This window comes from Saccoglossus kowalevskii, chromosome 2 (genome assembly GCF_978046115.1).
Source record: "Saccoglossus kowalevskii chromosome 2, keSacKowa6.1, whole genome shotgun sequence".
NCBI lineage: Eukaryota > Metazoa > Hemichordata > Enteropneusta > Harrimaniidae > Saccoglossus > Saccoglossus kowalevskii.
The window spans coordinates 24,107,482-24,130,179 of NC_140642.1; the positions used below are offsets into that span (position 1 = coordinate 24,107,482).

The following is a 22,698-nucleotide window of genomic DNA, read 5'->3' on the forward strand; positions in this document are numbered from 1 at the left end:
TGTGATCTGGCAAACTGGCAGATTTGTTTTGAGTGATTGGCACCTTTCTGACATGCACGTCCTTTTGTAACCCGTTTTGTGAATAAAAATAAAGAAATATGCAGTCCTGGAGAATCTAACTCCTGGTTAACATATAAATGATTTCTACGGAGAGGGGGATGAGACAGGTACATGTATTTATGTATTCTTCTAAGCTTGTACATTACCATGGAATTAAATTTAAAAAAAAAACTTGTTGCTATTAAAGCGCGGTGGTCGTCGCACAGCGCGTATTTGAATTTCGTGTAAATAAACAATGAATTTTACACGCGTTGTATACGTCGTTATGAGTCGCCCTTTAAGTAAACATGTTTCGTACTTAGGTCTGTATAAAAATTGAATTTATATTCAGTCAATATGTATTTATGTACATATCTTACCGATACTATCTTGTACATAATTCAATGTTTATTCTTTGACAGGGTATAGACAATGACTGTTTTTTAGGGTATGCGTGTGCTAGCAGCAATAACAATGGTATATGAATCAATCACTTGAATTGGTTTTTCTGTATTAGTAGCAAGCTTATCAAGAGTTCACTCCATCCTGCTGGCTTGGTCAAAGATGAGGAAGCCATGGTTTTCAAATTGTATCAATCTGTCTTCACATGGGGTAGTGTCGGTTCAAAGAGTACATTTTTTGTAACTACTATTCTGAAATGTATCTTCCTCATGGAATCAAATGTCTCCCTTGTTTGAAGGCTGTAAGTCTGAAGTGGGATATATCTGCAATTGTTTGGGAGTATTGCACCAAACACATGAACTGATTATATAGATTAGTACAGTTATGTAATTACTGCCCTGAATTTTCTGACCTGGAGGATATTTAACTAGAAATTGGCTTGTTACGACAGCCATTGCACAAACATCTGCTGATTTCCCTGCTATTTAGAATGTCTGAATAAGTGCATCAATCATTTCATTTGATTGATGCTGTTTCCCTAATTGGCTACTATACTGATTGTCATTCATGAACTCATCAGGTTAAAATGTCAGATGCCTGATTCTTAGAATTAAATGTGCCCACATATTTTACTTTTAAGATTTCCTACTCGAGCAGTACACTAACACTGGAACTTTCATCATTGGCCAAGAGGAGCGATCCATATATTTCACTTGTTGGAAACATTCCATTCACCTGTAAGGACCCAGATCAACTGGAGCCAATCACGTTCACCACAGAGAAGGCATATTTGGAAGTTAACAAGTGGGAAGCGAAGGTATGCAACAAAATTTGGTTGTTTGTCAAGCCAAATAAATGCTAAAACAGAAAAGTTGTTGCAGAATAAAATTTAAATATTATAATGTTGACTGGCTTGATACTTCACCATCAGATATGTTGAAATAGAACAATATAATTATGTTATTATTGGTTTTGTGTCAAATTACAGATTTCTGGTTCTTTATCGTACCGATTTCGTACAAATGAACCCAATGGCGTCTTGATGTACAATAATGGAGCCCAAGCCATGTCTGATTTCTTTGCCATGGAATTGCGTGATGGATACCTGACAATGGTGTTGGATTTAGGATCAGGTGCAATCAACGTCAAATGCCATCCCAACAGAATGGATGATGGGGAATGGCATTTTGTGAAAGTTAATAAGAACAAGAAGCGAGGCACAGTAGAGGTAAATCACATAAAACTGCTGTATCTAACAATAATTCATGTGCCTGCAGTATTTGAACATGATGCAAAGAGATGTTCCACAATAATAAATATATTCATTTTTCTATGATTTCTACTAAAATCAGAGAGATTAATATTCATGAAAATGTTGTGTATGTGTACAAGCTCATGGAAGCAACACTACCCAGTCATTATTTTATACACTACATTTAGTGTCAAGATAATTACGATGTACAAGATTTTCTTGTTAGTAATGATATTGTTCAGAAGTATCTCCTGACATGTTGTTTGTATACTAGGTTGATGAAGACACCATGCCATTTGTTCTCGGTGGACAGAATAAGCAGCTGGATTTAGAAGGCAGTTTATTTATTGGTGGTATTGATTCTGGGTCCAATTCTATGTTGCTTCCACGTGAAATATGGTCTGGTATGCTAGGATTTGGATTTGTGGGCTGCATGCGTGATTTAGTAATGAATGGAGTCCCTGTGGATCTTGCGGAAATTGCTCGTACCACAGCAGCACTGGATGTAGGAGTTTACTGCAGTGCACAACCTGCTAAGTGCAATAGTGATCCTTGTCTGAACATGGGTGTCTGTAGTGAGGGATGGAATCGCTTTATCTGCGACTGTTCCGCAACAGGTTTTGTTGGTACCACTTGCAGCGAAGGTAGGGTGTAAATCTTTGTCAATTTCTGTGTAAAATTTCGTCTATTACTGTGTACTACTGTGAATAATCAATAGATGTATATATTGTTACTTTCATCGAGTGTTGACAGTTGACAAGGATGCGTGGATGTGCCAGACAATTTTCTGCATTTTAAATATTTGTATTGCATTTGCTGCTCTCTATTCGCTATAAAATTAAGAATGTTTTGTTCCTCATTAGTATTAACAAATATAGTCCTGCCCCCCACCCTCCAACCTCTCATATTAACAATATTGTAATCATCCCTACTCATGAGATGTAACACGCTGTGGTATTATTACTTGTTGCAACATACAAGTTGAAAACACAGATACCAATGCCATCAATTTGTTTGCTGGATTGCAATGATTTACTACTACATAAATATAAAATCATGAATTGCGAGTAAATCTTCTAAGAAGGTGAAAACAAATTAAAAACTATTGCAATATGTTTGTATTTTGGGTACATCCATGTAACACCAAACGCAAAGGTACCTTCATTGATCTATTTCCGGCCAAGATATTTTGTATGTTATGGCCATTCTTCATTTGTGTTAATTTGTGTTTAGCTAACTCTAGCCCAAGCCTATAATCTAATACATATTAATTCGTACAAGAAAACTTGGTTGAATGTATGTACTAAGCATTTGATATTTGCCAATTTGATTTGTTTTTCATTCTTATCTATATTTAACCGATAACTGTTATCGGCATAGATCCGTGGGAGAAAAACACCCATGCTACAATTGCAATTTTCTGTGTTTCCAACGTGTATGTCTCCATTAATCCCAAAACACAATTCTATCTCTGTATCTTTCTTTCTCTTCTCTCTCCATCCGCTGCCATTTTTGTTTTGGGATATATCTGTTTGTCTGTTACTACTTTACTCCATGCTGTCTGCATTTGTGCAATTCTCACACATTACAATTTCTTTGATAAAATAAGCCGTCAAGGGAGACCCAGGTAAGGTGATGGCAAGATCCAAATCTAACATGAAATTATTTTTGTCATATAAGCTATATACAAAAAAAAATTCTAAAAAATGTTGCAGTTTGTTTTATGTGAATGTTGTACTATGAATGCAAGTTTCATCATCTCCTCGGCTATAAACTTGTTACTAAGCAACCCTTGTGATATTGTCTATAGAATGAGTATTGTATTATATGTAGAACAATAGGATTAATTGTGTTGTATCAGTGTTGTATCGTACCAGTCATTATCACTTATCAGTCAGTACTCTATAACTTGGGGAAATTACCGTGGATTTATTTTACATCATACTGTTGACTCAATGACATACTCGTGTTATTTTGTTAATTATATTGAACGACTTTGAAGAAGCCCATTTGATCATATTATTTTTTTCCCTCGTTGTCATAAATCTCCTCGCTCTGCTTCATGTAACAAGATTAGAAAAATTACATCTTGTATTTCTTTGAATTTTTTTCCCTCACGAAGTAAATTGATTGTCAGTTTCTTTGAAATGAGCACGTTTAATTGAAAACACATCTTTGCCGTATATTCACACAGTCTGGTAATTTGAATAAGTCACTTTATTTTCACCTCAATCTTTGCATGGGTTAGGTTTTTTTTATTAACTGCTTTAGAATTAGACTGTTGGCTAGAGATAGGTATATATGTATGTAGAAGTATTCTTAGTCTAGATCCTATTATTACATTCACTGCACATATAGACAGACATAACTGTTTCCATGCCAACGTCAACCTACTGATAGTTAAGATTCTGTCAGGAATTTTGTCACATTACTAATCACCAAAAAATATAAGTATTTACTAATACACTACTCAAATATTTTGTTATTTTTTGTCACAATTTGGCAGAATAAAATTGAGACAGTTGACGTTGACATTACGGTAGTCATTTATGGTAGCACCTTTTTTTAATGAGCATGCGTGGCACAAAAATCCCCAGTGGGGGAAAATCAAATTAAATATTCTCTATTTCCAATTGAAGGTGCAGCAATCAACCCTAGTAAGTAGTAGTTCCTTACAATCCACAAACTAAACATGTACATGTACGTCACATTCTCTGAATACTTTATACAAAATAATTTGGCTGATCTGTAGACAACGAACAAGTTGCCTGCCCGATTCACATCAAATAATTCGGCGGGCTGTTTCACATCGAACAAGATGGCTGCCCTGTTCTCACCCTGTAGTTTTCCAGTTATGTGTCTGCATTTTTGTGCATGATGTTCGCTTTCTATGCCCTTTTTCTAGTCACTTAGAACCAATTTATTCACGTTCCTACACTTCTTTACACACCACTCACAAGCAACTTGCATCGATGGAGTATATATAATTATTATTAGAACTATTGCATTAAAAGTAAAATTGAAACAAAGCGTGAGCAATAACACATGCTTTATTGGTATTGGAGAAAAAAAAATTATTTTCTCGAGACGACAGTTACCGGTATTACTTTTGTACACAATACAGGGAAAGTCAACGCTGCTGTCCCTGAAAATTTAATAGAAAGAGACATTGTTGCCGTTTCTAGATTTTCCTACTCTCGTAACTTTCCAATGATGCACAGAATGTGGTGAATGAACTCCCATGGTGCATCCAGCGTACTACCTGTTGTGAAATACAAAGAGAATGTTATCATAAGTGGACTGTTAAATAATCGTGCTATTCTCTGCCTTTCTTCACTGTTCACAAGTGAGACATTGCAAAAACCCTAGAAAAGGATAGGAAATTGGGGCAAATAACAAAGGAAAGCAGAATATTTTCTGTACAAGCTTTGGTAGCTGTAATTTATAAATAGCTTAAAAGTCATCATGTGCATTGTCGACATATGGGTCGTAAATGTACAATCTGTGCACTGTTTTTGAAATGCATGTAGTTTGGAAAACAACGATTGTCTGTTTTCTGTCTCAACACTTTATTACTAGTGTTATTGTCAAAGCATAGTGATTTTCAGGGTCAATAATTTGTGAACATTGGCCAAATCACACATTTTGTTCTAAAAAAAAATTAGTTTACTCATACTTATGAAAAATACTCTGTACAAGAGATACAATTATTAAAATTCTTCCCGAAATGCAAAATAATATGCACATTGGCAATTTTTGTTAACCTGAACAAGATTTTCTATAAACCGGAAGCAAGTCAGCTGCTGCCCTAAGTAATTTACCCCTGCATGTCTATATTTTCCAGTGTATCTGAATATGTGGTAAAAATAGTACACATTGCACATCTAGTTTCATTTCATTTATTAAAGTAGTCACATCTTTAAGATCTGTGTATTCTATAATCTGCAATTTAATTTTCTGTCTGCATTCCTCCTCTGACATCTATTTAAATAGGGTTTAGTTAAAAAATTGATTGTATGGATAATGAGGAACATACTTTTAAAAGCATTTTTTCTGTTACATTTTTGAACTAAGGAGATTATTATTTTTAAATTCATTCAGTGTTCAAGTCATCTAGTAATTGGATAAATGTAAAGGGCAAGGCTTTAATGGTTTAACTATGTTTTTTGCTAATCCTGGAACATTTTAAGCGTGGAATCTGCATTCCAAACTGACTGAAGCTGTAGCTGTATAAATGGTGGAGTTCACTGTGTACATGTCAATACCATGTGAAAATGGATGAAATATGGCAGCTGAACTAATTGCTGGGTTTAATTTACATACAATGCTAACGGCCTTCACTATTGCATATAATTTGCATATAATTTGCATATAAATCAGCTCCGTCCTTCAGCTGCATTATTTAAACCTCTACAACATTTGAGATATAAAATAACTTAACTAGGCAAGATTCTTGTCTCTGCATGGTCGTCATTCACGGTGATAAAATGAAATGATTTTTCTTCAGAATGTCAATAAAACATTCTTTCATTTTGTTAGATTTGAAATACGATACTAATTTATGTTTCAAGTAGCCTGGAATATATACACTGACAATCATCCGACATGCCATAGTGTATATATGTCAATGGAAGTACTTCTTTCACTGGCGTGTCAGTTTCAATACAGTGATATAATTCTATTATTGTGTTGGGTGGTTGACATTACCAGACAAATGGTCAGATAATGTGAAATTAATCAATAACACTTGATGATAAACATCTAATTACACTCTGATAAACCTGGCGATAATTGTAAGGAAAAGTAATCAGTATTGTAAGTCATGAACTTGGAATTGAAAAGGAGAATTTCGTTAAAAGTCGATTGTGTGTTGATTAACCTTGGGCCACTGTGTTTGACTTCTATGTTTTGCATTGTTAATGGTTGAATTGCAATAAAAAGCACCAAGATTACTAACATTGAGCTGAAATTTAACCAAGAGTTGGGATTTATTTCAACGATACCTGAAAACTTGGATAAAATCTATATTATTCCTTATGATGTCAGCTGATTAATCATGCTAATGAACATATTGCCTCAGTTTTGTCATTTGATGAGGTCATATAAGGCTATAAAAATATTATTATAAATTTCACAAAAAAAATCCAAGGCTGTTTTTAATTACAATTAAATAGTGCTTTTTGTAACTTTTTGATTCACTCGTAACATGCTATACGTATGGAATATTGTTTGGCTCAACTAATTAACTGTGTGCCCATAATAAGTCAATATGTTAGGAGTTCCATGAATGATACACTGCCTAATCTACCTCCCTGATTCCCTATCATTATTTCATTAAATGATCTAACATTGATAACACTCGCCTCATAAATTTTTTACAAACTTAGCTTTACTGAAATTCCTCAAATGAATTATAGATAGGTTTTTAGAGTTGTTTGGTTGTAAATCTCAACACACATCAACTATTCTATTATCGTTCTATCGTTCTATTATCAGTGACAACATTCAATAAAATTGTGTTTTTAAAGAATGTCAATTAAAAGTTAATTATTTTCAAGTGGAAAGACGCTAATGTCAATGTAAGTTATTGATTTACTATTATTGTATTTGGATAATATCTTTATAGTGTACCTAGTAACAAAGGGGATGGAGTGGTAAAAGACTGATTTTGATGAACTCGCAGATTAATAAAAATTTCAACAATAATTTACACTATGATTTTCAAAAAAAAATAAACTGGTGAATTAAGACAAACATGCATACTTGTGAATTTCTAGGTGTGCCCATTAACACTTGTCAAAACTGTATGTTGATAACACAGCTGTGTTAATGCACACTTTAATAATCAGTGTAATGATCACCTAGATTTGGTAAATTGCCATGATTCTGCTACTGACTGGAATTTCTGACTTTGATATCAATTTGACAGAGTGTCTTGAGTTACAATCTCTATAATTATGAGGAAATAAAATATGTGTGCGTAGAGGGAGATTTGATACAGTCTCAACACATATTAAAAAAAACGTTGCGTGTGTATACTGTTAAATAACTTTTTTTTGGACTGCAGTGTGTGATGCACACAATCGGAGACTTTGCAGTTACACTGTCTGAGTATGGCTATATGTCTGTCTGTTCCATGGATATCTGAAGAACTGCTGGTCATATTTTAATGAAACCGGGTACATTGATTCTTCAACAACAATATACAGACCTGATTAGTTTTGGATAAAATCTGGGCATGTTAATTACCTAATTTGCATAATAATTAGTAAATTTTCAACTTTTCCGCAGATACTGTAGAATACTTTATTTCCGCTTGGAATTTATTTTCAATATTTTCGCTGAATGGATGCTTCAGTGAAAATAAAATTCAGCAAATATACTTTTTAGCTCTGCTGTCGACGAAGTCAAGCGGAGCTTATAATATTACTGATTGTTTGTCGCTGTCGTCAACTTTACATTTTCAACTTCTTCTTAAAAACCACAAACTGTATAGCTGTGAAACTTTCTAGGAAGGTACCTTGGGTGGTTCTCTCTCAGATTTGTTCATTTCGTGTGGACATGTTCAATTGTCTTATTTATAGCGAATATTTTTATCATTTTCGGTCAAAAATGCTATTTTCAACTTCTTCTTGAAAACCGCTAGCATAAATGCTTTGATACTTGGTATGTAGGTACCTTGGGTGGACCCCTTTCAGATTTGTTCATTTTGTGATGATATCTTTAATTCTCTAATTTTCATGAATATTTTTTGTCATTTTTGGTAAAAAGTGATATTTTCAACTTCTTGTTAAAAACCGCAGGTTCAATTGCTTTGATATTAGATATCTAGGTACTACATGTGGTCCTCTCTCATGTTTGTTCATTTCGTGATGATATCTTCAATTCTCTAATTTTCATGAATATTTTTGTTGTTTTTGGTAAAAAGTGATATTTTCGACTTCTTGTTAAAAACTGCAAGTCTAATTGCTTTGATAATATATATACCACATAGGTACTACATGTGGACCTCTCTCAGATTTGTTCATGATGATTTTGTTCTTCAATTATCAATTTTAATGAATATTTTTGATCAAAAAGTTATATTTTCAAATTTTTGTTGAAAACAGCAAGTCTGATTGCTTTAATACTATACATATTGTTCATTTTCTGATGATATCTTCAGTTCTTTAATTGAAATGTGCATTAATAACAGCAGAGCTATCTCAGCCGAAAGGCTGCTAATTTTCCTATGTCTCACATTCAACTCATTAAAAATCAGTGAAAATAAATTCCATACAAAACACTCATAAAGTTTTCTCAGTGAAAATTAATTCAAGCTAAAATAAAGTATTTCATAGAATCTTAAATACTAATTATCGCATTTCACTGAAATTTGGTACATAGATGCTCTGCGATAATCCAAGAATGTGATTAGTTTCATGTCGAAAACCATGCACATTGATTAGCAAGAACCTAATTTTTATTAGCCAGTTTCTGATATTTCAAAAAAAAAAACAGATTTGAACCTGTGTAACAGGTGGAATAAATCAGACTGACATCTATTTATTTTCTGTGAGTAATATTAACTTTAATACTGTGGATCATTTTGTACATCTCAGATAGCAGACCAATATTTAATAGTTGGTTTCATAAAATAAATCTGGCATTAGGCTATCTTGTATATACTGGCTCAACTTATTATTATATTAATTGGCATCATGTCGATTGACTACACTGACACTACCTGCTGTGGGTACACGGTCATTACTTGCAGTATATACATTTAATTAGCAATGTGGATGATATATACTGTACATGTGGTTTTATTCATTGTACTGAACTAGGCCGAGTTATGTGGCAACACAGCTGGTGGCTGGTGTATATTGTTGAGATTGCTTACCATTTGAGGACAAGGGCAGTTACATTTCTAAGAATAATTGATATTCTTAGACAGTTATTCTTATTCTGCATTTCACAGTGTAGATGAGGTTTGCAGATTTAACACTGGATTTACTGGTTTAAACTAGCTGTAGACGTTAAATATCTGTTTAGTTTCTTTGCGTAGCAGCATGAGTCGTGTGAAGGGGGAACACATAATCAAAGGTGAAGCATGGCTGGATTTGATATGTTAAAAATAACTATCAACAAATAAGCTGCTCTGTGATTGGTTTAACCATCAGGTGTTAGGGTTGGATAGCCAATCAGGTACAATCTTTCAAGCTTTTCATTAACTCTAATTCTTTAAATTCTAATGATAAAATGACTTTGTTTCCTGGTATTCTTATCTCTGTATAAATGATGCTACTCTGAGGGGAAAAAATATGCCTCATGAGCTTGTTGTGTCAATTATTCAATGGCACTTCATAGGATGTAATTCTCAGTTGGCTAGTTTCACGTTAGACCACTCTGTTTAAACTAATTTCTTGTTCTCCAGACAAGCTGTGTGTGTTCATCTGCTGCAATTAGTTTCTGCCTAGACAGACACGCGTTGGTATCATCAGCTCCTGCCAAGTTGTCTGTTCAGAATGCCATGCCTGGTATTGCTGTAAATTGCATTCACAAATTGAAAACAACCTCTCTAGCTGCGTGTCTGCAAGTGGGCCTGATTGCCTATGTGGCCTTTGATATAGACATACTTCAGTGATGACTCGTTTGTTGATGTTTGAAACCGGCCATTAAGTTCTCATCTATACCCAACTGGCAAGCTGGACACCAAAGAATGTGCTTCTCTTAAAACAAGTTGCAACTGTAAATAGAGATGTAGTTTTTGATATGTTCATTGATAGTTAAAAACAATTATGAAGGGTTTCAAATTTGCCAGCAAACAAAAATTATCAAAATGGCTAAGAATAAGAATAAAAATGTCCAATTTGCTCTATCGGATGTGCATTTCCATTTTAAGCACACAAAAAATTGCATTTGTTTAATTTTGTTTTACTACTTGACATTCTTTGCAACAGTTGCATTTAATGCAAAGTGGTGACAGTTAACATTCCAGTCATGCCCTACTGAGACCAAGTACCACTGTAAGCATAAATGAAATGTGCACCAAAGTTTTATTTTTTCTTTGCCATGTGAGAAATGAAGTAAGAACAAACTGAGGGAGTGCATGCAAGCAATTTGCACAAAAGGTGTACAATAGGTGTCTGTCAGCAGCATTCAATTAATTCAGTGGGAAATATAACCTTTATTTTTAACCTGCTACAACTGAATATTTTTTACAGTACAAATCCATATATTTCACATATTTAATATTTTTTTCAAGAACGCAATATATCTATTTTGTGGCAAGGGATTCATCATCAAATACACTGTGTGCATGAATGTTGTAATAGTGCCCTCTAGTAGCCATTGTTGAATGTTTCCTTTTATGTCACTAGATGGCGCTGTAACTATTGTTTGTATAAAGCAATGGTATGTAAAGCTTATGAAAATGTCTGTATTATCATCAAATCTGTAGTTATAGAATTAAGATTTATATATTATATCTGCACTGCTATCCACCTTGTATGTATTCAAACTCTTCCTGCTTGTCTACACCAAAGGCCTATAAATGTTATACATATTGGTATAAGAATGCAGAGGTTTCTGTCATACTTAAAGAACGGCAGTCGTTGTGCTGCGCATGTGCGACATATGTGTTGATAAACTTTGATTTTCCCACAATCCAATGTGCTCTTCTAATGGAAATCACAAGTATGAGATTTGACCTGGGCGCTGGTGAATTCTTCAATACCTTCAAATAATCTAAAAAAAAATTAAAACTTGGTAACTTAGTTTGTACTCATTGATCTGCACAACAGTCAAAGTTGCCATCTTTGTTTATATGAGACCCATATATCTCGTCCATGCATGTTTGTGTCAGTACATTAAATTAGATTCATTAAATTAAATTAATTAGTGTTTTCTAGTCTATTTAGTGCTGTATATTGAAGCGTCTGCATTTTATCATCGATAACTTGTTCATTTCTAATACTGTCGCTTTAAGCTGTCATTCTGTATGGTATGTTGTGTTAATGTATTTGCTAACGATATTGTTCTTTCAGGACATATTTCAACAGTTGCCTCATCCGATCACTCACTCAGTGCCTGTGCTCTGTGTTCTTCTCGCTTTCAGATGCTGTTACGTTAAGTTTTGATGGCACACAGTATCTACGTGTGGGGTTCGAAAATGAGGAGTTATCTGATCGTGAAGATGTCCGCTTGCGATTCAAGACAAAACGAGCATATGGAATACTGATGTCCACCGTGGCGACAAATGGAATTGATACTTTGATGTTAGAGTTGGATTCTGGAAGAGTCAAGCTGACCTTAAATCTGGGTGCTGGTTCCATAGAATTATTTTCGGGTATTGGTCTAAATGACATGCAATGGCATACTGTTAAAATAGAAAGAACGTTACAGCATGTTAAAATGTGGATAGATGAAGAGGAAGTCATTGAAGGTAAAAACATTAATTTATCGTCAATAATTTGTTCTACTTTCTCATTTTCGTTCCTTGACATTATTTGTTTTATTGTTATATCAAGTTGCATTGCTATTTCCATTGTGAAATTTGTTCTCCCTCCCTAATAATTTTTTTTTTTTGTTTAATCTTTCCATTAGTGATTTTGCTTTGTATGTGTGTAGTTATATCATTTTTTTCTGAAATCTTACAGTGGCTGAAATATATTTTGACCTTTTGTGGCCTTTACTATTATCATTATAGTGTGTTTTTCAGATATCCTGAATTTGAGTAGTTACTAGGTAGTACTAATTCATGCATTTTATCAATTTTAGTACACTCAAATGCTTGATGACATATTCATGTAATGTCGCCACCACATCTAGATTAAATTACCAGATGACAAAATCATATGTTTAAAAAAAAAATCAGCCACGATTTTTTTGCAATTGATAAGCGTATTTGAAATCCATGTATAGGCACAGATGCATGTTGTTATATGTCTAACTCTTGTGTTTTCTTTGTGTTTTTTTTTTCTCCCATTCTCTCTGTCTTTCACCACATATCTTTCATACTCTCTTCTGTCCATATATCTGTTTCTCATCTTTTCAATATTTCAACGGTTCATGACTAGGTTCTAGTACACCTCCCGGAGGTAGGTTTGTCGAATTTGTTAATTGCTGATTCTGCAGCCCATTTTACTGTGCCTGCTACGCTTTTTTTGCTGCAACGCTATTCTAACGCATCTTGGGGATAGTTAATACCTGTTTTTCACATGTTATATACATCACATTCTCCAGTTGTTTTTTAGTATCTGATACCTTTTCACCTGAAGAAAAGTTCAGGATGTTGATTGTTGCTTGTTTATAGCAGATTTTATAAACAAGTCTAGCATGCCGCAGGCTGGACACAATTAATTACTATGCTAGGGTGAAGTGATGTCTTTCTAACAACTTGCATTTTGTCGTCTTTTGCATATTATTAAACTGCATCACTTTGTATTCTTGTAACACTGCTTAAACAAAATCAACAATTGGAGAGAGGGGCTTAATTTTCTAAACTCGTTCAGGAAAACCCAAGGCTTTGGTTTGGCTTTTAGTTCTCTATGTACTGTATGTCTGGCCATGGGTTTTCCCACGATGAGATCTTAAAGCCATAGTGATGGTATAGCCTCCTCTACAGTCAAGTTTGTATAACCAACTGTATCTCTTATCAAGTCAATTCAATGTAGAAGTACATGGGGCTGGCAGGATAAGGGGTATATTAAGTGCAGGGTGTGGTTGCTTAATAGAGGCATTGTAGATGGGAATTTAATTTACTTATTTTAGTGAATATTTCACACATTTCTAAGTCACCGTTAGTCCTACGTATCATGATCTTTAGAGATCTCCTTCCTCTCATTCTGTTTGCACATGGTAATTTCATTCAACTATCCTCATAAATTATGCTATATCATGATATGTAAAAAAAAAAATTAATAGATTGGCTAAAGCACGAAATAAAACAATGGATCCCATCCTTTGTTCAGTGGTTTCATTGCATCAATGACAATTGGGATTTTTCTTTCTATAATGGGTGAAAATCCTAGTTTTCATCTATGAAAGAAATCCACCATTCTGTTTCTTTTCACCATGAGTAAATGCTTTTAGAAGGTTCACTTTAGTTTTTCTATTGCACAAAGTTCAGTTGCTCAGTATCTAATACTTTTCCCGAATCTACAGGCAACACGGATGGCACTAATGACGTCTTGGAGTTCTATTCCATTGAGATTGGAGCACTTTCAGATTCTGCAAAGGCTAACATGCTTGTTACACCTTCTAACTTCCTCGGCCACATGGAGCAGTTCGTTCTCAACAATCAACACTTCTTTGAGATGGCTAATGAAGGTGTTGGAAATATTGAGTATACAGCCGACTTTGATGATATGGATAAACAGATCATCAGTGAGCCAGTGACATTTAAGACCAGAGATGCTTACGTAGTTCTGTCTCCTCCGAAGACGTACCCAGATCTTAATCTGTTCTTTCAGTTCAAAACCGTAGAAGCAGATGGACTTATTCTCTTTAATGATGGCGATGGCAATGACTTTATGGGTGTAGAATTAGTTGATGGATATATACACTATGTGTACAATACAGGTGATAAAACCAGTGTTATGATTGCTAACACTGTCACCAGACTTAACAACAATGCCTGGCATGAAGTCAGCGTTACACGAGACAATAGGGATCGCCTCGTCTTGAAAGTAGATGATGCTACAACAAAAGCACAGTCGTCTAGTGGTCCCAGGCATATAGACCTGACGGAAAATATGCGAGTGGGTGGAGTGGAGAGAGAGATGTATGACATACTGCCTGAGATGGTCGAATCAAAAAATGGTTTCTTAGGTTGTATGGCATCACTGGATCTGAATGGAAAAGTGCCGGACTTGATCAATGATGCTTTGAATGGGATGACTGACTCTGTTGTACAAGGATGTGAAGGTGAGTGGTTGAAATAAAATGACTTTAACCCTTATCTGATGATCTGGTCAATTTAAAGCACATGTGACTGAAAAGATTAGGATTGTGTTGTAATAGTTGCCATAAACTCTCATGTGTTGCAATAGTTGGCATAAACTCTCATGTGTTGTAATAGTTGCCATAAACTCTCATGTGTTGTAATAGTTGCCATAAACTCTCATGTGTTGTAATAGTTGCCATAAACTCTCATGTGTTGCAATAGTTGCCATAAACTCTCATGTGTTGTAATAGTTGGCATAAACTCTCATGTGTTGTAATAGTTGGCATAAACTCTCATGTGTTGCAATAGTTGGCATAAACTCTCATGTGTTGCAATAGTTGGCATAAACTCTCATGTGTTGCAATAGTTGGCATAAACTCTCATGTGTTGCAATAGTTGGCATAAACTCTCATGTGTTGTAATAGTTGGCATAAACTCTCATGTGTTGCAATAGTTGGCATAAACTCTCATGTGTTGTAATAGTTGGCATAAACGCTCATGTGTTGCAATAGTTGGCATAAACTCTCATGTGTTGTAATAGTTGGCATAAACTCTCATGTGTTGTAATAGTTGGCATAAACGCTCATGTGTTGCAATAGTTGGCATAAACTCTCATGTGTTGCAATAGTTGGCATAAACTCTCATGTGTTGTAATAGTTGGCATAAATGCTCATGTGTTGCAATAGTTGGCATAAATGCTCATGTGTTGTAATAGTTGGCATAAACTCTCATGTGTTGTAATAGTTGGCATAAATGCTCATGTGTTGCAATAGTTGGCATAAATGCTCATGTGTTGTAATAGTTGGCATAAATGCTCATGTGTTGTAATAGTTGGCATAAACGCTCATGTGTTGTAATAGTTGGCATAAATGCTCATGTGTTGTAATAGTTGGCATAAATGCTCATGTGTTGTAATAGTTGGCATAAACTCTCATGTGTTGTAATAGTTGGCATAAACTCTCATGTGTTGCAATAGTTGGCATAAACTCTCATGTGTTGCAATAGTTGGCATAAACTCTCATGTGTTGTAATAGTTGGCATAAACTCTCATGTGTTGTAATAGTTGGCATAAACTCTAATGTGTTGCAATAGTTGGCATAAACGCTCATGTGTTGTAATAGTTGGCATAAACTCTCATGTGTTGTAATAGTTGGCATAAACTCTCATGTGTTGCAATAGTTGGCATAAACTCTCATGTGCATAACCTACTTCCAGTCATTGATATATTTTTTCTGATCTCTGTAGGACCAAGTCAGACCTGCAGTGCTGATTCCTGTCTGAACCAAGGTATCTGTAATCAGCTGTGGGACTCCTACACATGTGACTGTGACATGACAACCTTCACCGGATCCATGTGTGAAATTAGTAAGTCTAGTGAATGTCAATTTGTCGAAATCTCTGCATGCTTTGGTTTATGAATATGAGCTTGTTTTCAGATATTACTGTATTACTCAGTACTAGGCAATCTCTGTACAACAGCACTGGCTCATGGTTATGAACTTGTTTTTAAACAGCCATTCTGACTACTGTAAAATACAAAATTTTTGCTTGGAATTAAATTTTGCTCATTTCGGTGAAGAAATGATTCAGTGAAAATAAAATCCTGTGAATATACCTTTTTCCCTATATTTTACATTCAACTCGTCAAAAGTCAGTGAAAATAAATTAGATACAAAACGCCCAAAAATTAATTCGAGCTAGAATAAATTTTAAAATAAAATTTTACTACCGGTACTATATATAATGGAGCTAGAACAAAGGCCATCATAATGTTTCTAATGAGCATAAAGTCAACACACTTCTGTTAAGAGATCCAGATAACCTGCATATTTCACAGTTACAAGATCAAAAACGCAGCCTTTTTTTGCAATTTAGCCCTAACTGTATGCCAAATTTATAATGGATGCATGTGCATGCATCAACATTTTCTTAAAAACATAGTTCTGTATATGTCTTATCACTTTAGCAAACAGACAGTTAACACCCTGAATTTGAATAGCCAACCTCTTCAAATGTCTTTTGTTATTTTTCAGTTCGTTGTAATGTACAGCTGTTGAAATATCCTGTTGCTTACCCTACTTACGCAATCAGTAATACAATTGGTATATTGTATATTGGCTTGTTATAAATCTGCTACATGTCATGTTTTACCTGTAGGAGGGACTAAAGCTGATTTTAGCAACAATGGTGGACTTATCACTTTTACTTATCCAGAACGTAGTCGACCAACGACATACTCTGATAGATTGGCAATCGGTTTCCGTACCAAATCATCAGACGCCGTTCTAGCTAGAATTGACAGCTCATCATCTGATGATTATATTGAAGTAGAAATTGTAAGTATCGTGCGCGACTTCATTTCTTTTTGTGAACTAAGCAAGGTCGCTTCCAACTCAGAAAAAAAGAAGGCTGTTGTGAAGTTAGTTTCCCTTTCTGCTGACTTTCAGTAATTGCATATATCTGCATTCATGTTTCATCCCGCTTTATTGAAATAAATGTTTTCTACATGGAGTTTTGATTTAATGTCAAAATTTGTTTGCTGCAGGAGGAGGGAAACTTATTCGTGGTTTACAATGTAGGAACAGACGATCATCCAATAGGAAGGGTGCTTAAGAAAGTCAACGATGGTAAATATCACGTAATGAGATTCCATCGCATAGGACAGAATGCCACCCTCCAATTGGATGATGAACCAGTTCGAGAAATGTTTCCCGCAGGTTAGTTGATATTTAGTCAAAGTAGTTTTTGTGTGTGAAATTATGATTTGTTCATGATGATATTTGGCCTGCCAAAAAACTGCCAAATTGAATAAGGTTTTTTCAATTAAAGGATCACAAGATGCAATTGCAAAGATTGAAAGCTTTGAATTTCAAGATTCAACAGTGGCATTACAGGAAAATTATAGCAAAGTTTAATAATCATAACAAAAATAGCAGTCAAGTTACAGACAAAATTAATTTAAAATTATTGTATTTACTCGTATAAATTCACCAATTACAAATCACAATATTGATGCACTTAAAATGCTACATTCAATGTTCTCAACTGAGATGCATATCTAATGGAACTTCTTGGTGTTGGGTAAAACACCTTTATCACTGTCAGTGTGTGGCTATGTACCAGTAATGAATAATCTACTGCCTGGTATCATTGAACTCTTAATCTCTGAAAACCCTAAATTTGTATAACTAATCTAAAAATGCTAATTATTTGTTTTGTCAGGTGATCAAAGCAAGGTTTTTAATGATCAAACTTTTGTAAAACTTGGTGCCAGAGGACAAGTAAAGAATAGAGAGAGACGTGATCTTGATCGCAAATACGTTGGATTGATGCAAGGAGTATTCTACAATGATATCAAAGTGCTAGATAAGGGTGTCGCAAGAGACTCTTCTGTCACAGTGGAAGGAGATGTCGCATTGAGGCAATCTTCCCAGCCAGGTGTTAAAACCACTCCTAGCTCCCCCAAAGCTTCCTCTCCAGTCATGACCACTCAAATGAAAGCGCTGACACCAGCAAAGGTAAGGCTGTTCCACATAATAAGAGATCTGTGTATTGGAGGGAGGGAGGGTGTGCGAGAGAGACAATTCGAAACGTGTGTTCAGTTGCAAAGGAATCTATATGTATGCAAATGACTGTAGCAACGTGTTTACTATGAATAGAAAGCTGCTAATTTTGTATTATTACTGCAATGATTAACAGGGGAAATGTAATAGGTAACAAATTTTTGTTTGCATAAAGGCAGGGTCTGGATGATCAGCAGCTGAGCTGTTAGTCTATATTTATTCAGGATGGCTGATCATTGATTTATAGAGCTAAGATTCATGGATGAAAAAAATTGTTATGACGTGTGATTTATGTAACTCCTTATGTTCTATGCTGTATTATAATACCTTAACTTCTCCACAAAAATCTTTTTCTCTCCTTGACTCATCTCTTCCAGCCTGTCTTTACGTCTTCTGCACCTTATGTAACTACACCACCTAATCTACTAACACAGCAGGTTAGAAATAAATAAATGTTATCCGTCAAGCTTATATGAATAATTATACTAATTAAAGTAATTTGTATGTAATTATATTGTTTCTAAATAATTACTATTTTTGATTGCGTTATAAATGTTTGTAATCTAATCACATCTCTATCTGTGTTGATTGATGTCATCACAATCTGTGCTTATTGATGTCATCACAATCTGTGCTTATTGATGTCATCACAATATCTGCTGATTGATGACATCACAATCTATGTGATATTTAATTATGTGCTGTTTGATTACATCACATGCATATTTTGTTTTGAATATATATAAACCTACTTTGTTTCTTTAAAAACCTTCATATTAGTGAATATTCTCTCTGTGCTACTTTTTCTCAAAAGATCTTGATACTATGTGCCTTTAACTTGATGCTTTTTTTTTTGTTTTTTGCTTCTTTTTCCCTCTGTGCTTATAAATACAGCCTACTAAAGTTGCAAGTACAGTACCAACGTCTATGCCAACCACTGCTTCAAGTACAACTACTGTTAAACAGAGTACTACAATTGCCCCCATCTCTACTTCAAAATATGCAAATAAACCTATGACAACTGAGGTAGTGATTATTTCGACAAATATTCATCCAAGTAAATTCATTTCATCCTCTACAGTGTGTGTTCTACCAGAACAATTCAATTTATCATCAACATATTTCTATAAATTTAGAATGCGTAATTGCAAAACATTAACAAATTATCGTAAGCAAATTCTTGCTAACGAAAATTTATTGAACGTATTTAATGAAATTTAAAAAATAAACAAATCATATCAAATGTTCAAACATTGATTACTCTACAAAAATTATTTACTATTATTGTTATGTATGAATTTTAATAATTGTAAATTGCCTGGCATCATGAACATAATTTTTGGAAGAATACACAATTACATCTAACTAAAGTATCCATCATTAGAACTAACTCATCTGCAGATAGATCTATAAATCTTGCAATATATTACTAGAGTGCGTTTCGAAGTGACTCAAGTCATGTCAGTTTTTTGTTTGCACCTGTCATTATGACATCTCAATGGAAACGCTTGATAGCAAATCATATTCATATACCATACCAATTATAGAATCTCTTGCTGCTAATTAAAACATCTTTCATTACTAACATACTAATAAATATGGTTGAGCCAAGCCATGAAATTTGAAACCTACATGTAAAAATTAAAAATATTGAGATGTGTACTGTACTTTCACATACTCTCTGCCATGAATGAATTATTTTACAATAGCAACATAATGTGAATCACTATTAGCTGTTCTGGAATTGGGTGAAATTCTTTGGTCTGGCTTACTCTCCATTATTATCATTTAATTAATTGTGTTTGCGGTATAATAAATACTGCTTGAAGTCAGAATATAGAGATCTGGCATTAGCAATAGCATGGCCTATGTAGAGAAAGCTATCGTAATGAGCGCAGCATGCAGAAAATGCAGTTTTGCTTTTATCTCTCTATTCTGCCTTTTTAATATTAATGTTGCATGTTTGTGTTCTGCTCATCGTTTTCAGTTGGGAAATGGCAATTAATAAGAGTTGTCTAGTACTGAGGGCAATGTTTTTAGAGTCGACAAACATTCAAATACTAAAATTTTGTTTATGCACCACATGCATCTTCTTTCAATTTTAATATTTGAATTGCTAGTTTTCTATTATTATAGTATGCAAACGCTTATTTTTGTGCCTGCATGAGCTTTGAAACCAAAAGTATAGTGAAAAAAGTACTTTTGCAAGCTTATACCCTTCTCCATTATTTGATATATTCCTTGCATCCTACTTTTTAACATGTTCTAATCACAAAATATTTTTCACTGAATGCAGCCTGATGTTACCCTTACAAATACCACTTACTCTACCATTGCCGTAACAACCTTCACTATCACCACCACCCAGTCAGCTACGACCACTCTTGAATCTGAGGTTAGCTGTTATCTCACGTAGTGTTATAGCTGGGTATGCTCAGATCGCCTAGAAGTATCAGCTTTAGATTATATACACCCACACCCTGCTGCTTCCTCTTACTTTCCCTCTTAAAAATTTCAAATATTATACAAATGGCCTGACATAAACATGATGTGACCATTATCATCCATATTGGATAAAACCATAGTATGTGGGGTTTTTTTGTGTGAGAAATTGCTATGTGAGCGTAAACCATGCTGATTTCTAACGTGCATAGCCTTTTTCAGAGTCCAATACTGTACCACTCTTCTTGCTAGTGGTAACTCAGGAGACCCTGCAATTACAGTAAATTTCTGTTTTCTACCACCTTTCCACATCAGTTGTTCAATTCCAATTTCTGTAAAAGTTGAAAAAAAAATGTAGTTTTTGTTGGTACCTAATTTTTGTTGGTAATATCTCCAAATTAATGATGTTCCAAGCTTTACTGATTACATAAATAGGAGCCCATTTGTTTTTAAATTACTCAATTTAGTTTATCAAATAACAAATTTGGAACATTTTTTTCTTTTATATCATGGAAAAAACAGAGTAAAGTTTTGCATTAAAATAATAAAAGCTTTGAAAATCTAATTCATGCTGCAAAGCAAACAAAGCTAATTTTCATTGCAGAACAAGGGTTATATTGAAGTTGTTGAGAGGTCACATTTTGCAATGTGCATCATTAGCCCTGAAGCCAATTTAATTGTCTCTTATTGTAGTTCATTGCCATGTGTTCATCTTAGTGGTTGAAACTACAAGAAACAAATAATTTATAGTGTAAACAACAAGTTCTGTGTTTCTTTGATGCAATTTTCAGAATTGACAGCTACCAATTAATCATTTTCATTTTGCTGTATTAAAATTATCGATTTGTGGTAATGCCTTTGATTTTTGCCCCTCGAAATACTGAATATGGACATCTCGTTTTCTCTTCCTACTCTTTGTACTGTCTTGCTGTGCCTTCTCTCTCCTTACTTTCATTTCCATCATATGCTTGGAAGTGGTTACAAGATTTAATCAATTATATCTTTAATGCTCAAATTAATAAAAATATCTCACTCAATTCAAATTATCATAGCTGAATCAAATCTTTCTTTGGAACTTTCTAAAGTTGTTTATTTATGTCTACAAATTGTGAAATTTCTACAAATTGTGAAATCTATTCAACTGCAAGAGAGATTTGATTGAAACATTACATTTGATTTTGTAAGCTGTGGTCACAAAAAATTTAATACATATTGGTTAAGTAGTTGTCATGTGTCAAAACCTGAATGTTGTAAACTTGTTGTTTGTCAGTGTCTGTATATGTTTTGCATCAACCTTAGAGTTGTCAATTGTCAGTAAAGTAATGTGTTGTGCTGTAAGACAAGTGTTTGTGATGTCTCTGATCTCCATGTGTAAAATACTGTAACACTATTTAATTTCACTGGCGTTTAATTTCACTATTTTGATTTTTTGAGCATTTTTATTGTCATTTTACATGTTCACATTTTTTTTAATTCAGCATATTTTACTTATAAACAAAAATAGCGAAATTAAAAACCAGTGCGTAATTAATAGATTTATAGTATGGGTCTATTTCCTGTTCATGATTTCCTGTTTGACTGAACCCAGAATAACAAATAGTGCTGCTTAAAATCTAGACTAATTATGATATTCCATTCTGCATGTACATAAATTCAACTACTATGTAATTTGAGAACAGCATTTTATTTTGGGGAAAGTTAAAAAACACTGCAATCGCATTATAAATGGCATGAGTTATTCAATGAAGTGTGAACACAATTTTCACATTACTGTTCATAAATCCTTCAAATTGAAAGTACAAAATATCACAGTAACTACAAAATAATTGACAAATCATTACTCGCATTGCATTTGAACCGGCCTTAAATCACAAGGATATTATGGGAAATGTGCTGTTTTATCACCTTAGTTTTGTAATCTAAACATGTTCAATAAAAGTTATCCAACAACATCATTCCCTTTAACATGATATGATTAACATGACTTGTTTCTTTTTTTTTTCAACATACAAAATATTACAGAGTTGTTGTTTATAATAATTTATGTATTTATCAGCAATTCACCAGATCAG

At 34.1% G+C, this 22,698-nt stretch overlaps 1 protein-coding gene across 6 annotated transcripts in view; it reads left to right on the plus strand.

The window, feature by feature from the left end:
* The window catches only part of LOC100368857 (neurexin-1), a 75,568-nt gene that overhangs the window by 49,928 nt on the left and 2,942 nt on the right, over positions 1-22,698 (plus strand). For 3 of the 6 annotated variants that reach the window (XM_085493341.1, XM_085493354.1, XM_085493358.1), the window contains 11 exons: positions 1,082-1,258; positions 1,430-1,669; positions 1,968-2,337; positions 11,793-12,119; positions 12,754-12,774; positions 13,841-14,602; positions 15,867-15,986; positions 16,779-16,957; positions 17,167-17,338; positions 17,844-18,139; positions 19,079-19,210. In XM_085493341.1, coding sequence (XP_085349467.1) covers positions 1,082-1,258; positions 1,430-1,669; positions 1,968-2,337; positions 11,793-12,119; positions 12,754-12,774; positions 13,841-14,602; positions 15,867-15,986; positions 16,779-16,957; positions 17,167-17,338; positions 17,844-18,139; positions 19,079-19,210 — 2,796 coding nt within the window. Of the gene's footprint in view, positions 1-1,081; positions 1,259-1,429; positions 1,670-1,967; positions 2,338-11,792; positions 12,120-12,753; positions 12,775-13,840; positions 14,603-15,866; positions 15,987-16,778; positions 16,958-17,166; positions 17,339-17,843; positions 18,140-18,561; positions 18,622-19,078; positions 19,211-22,698 lie in introns of all 6 variants that reach the window. The other 3 variants (XM_085493362.1, XM_085493366.1, XM_085493348.1) reach the window with 3 other exon arrangements.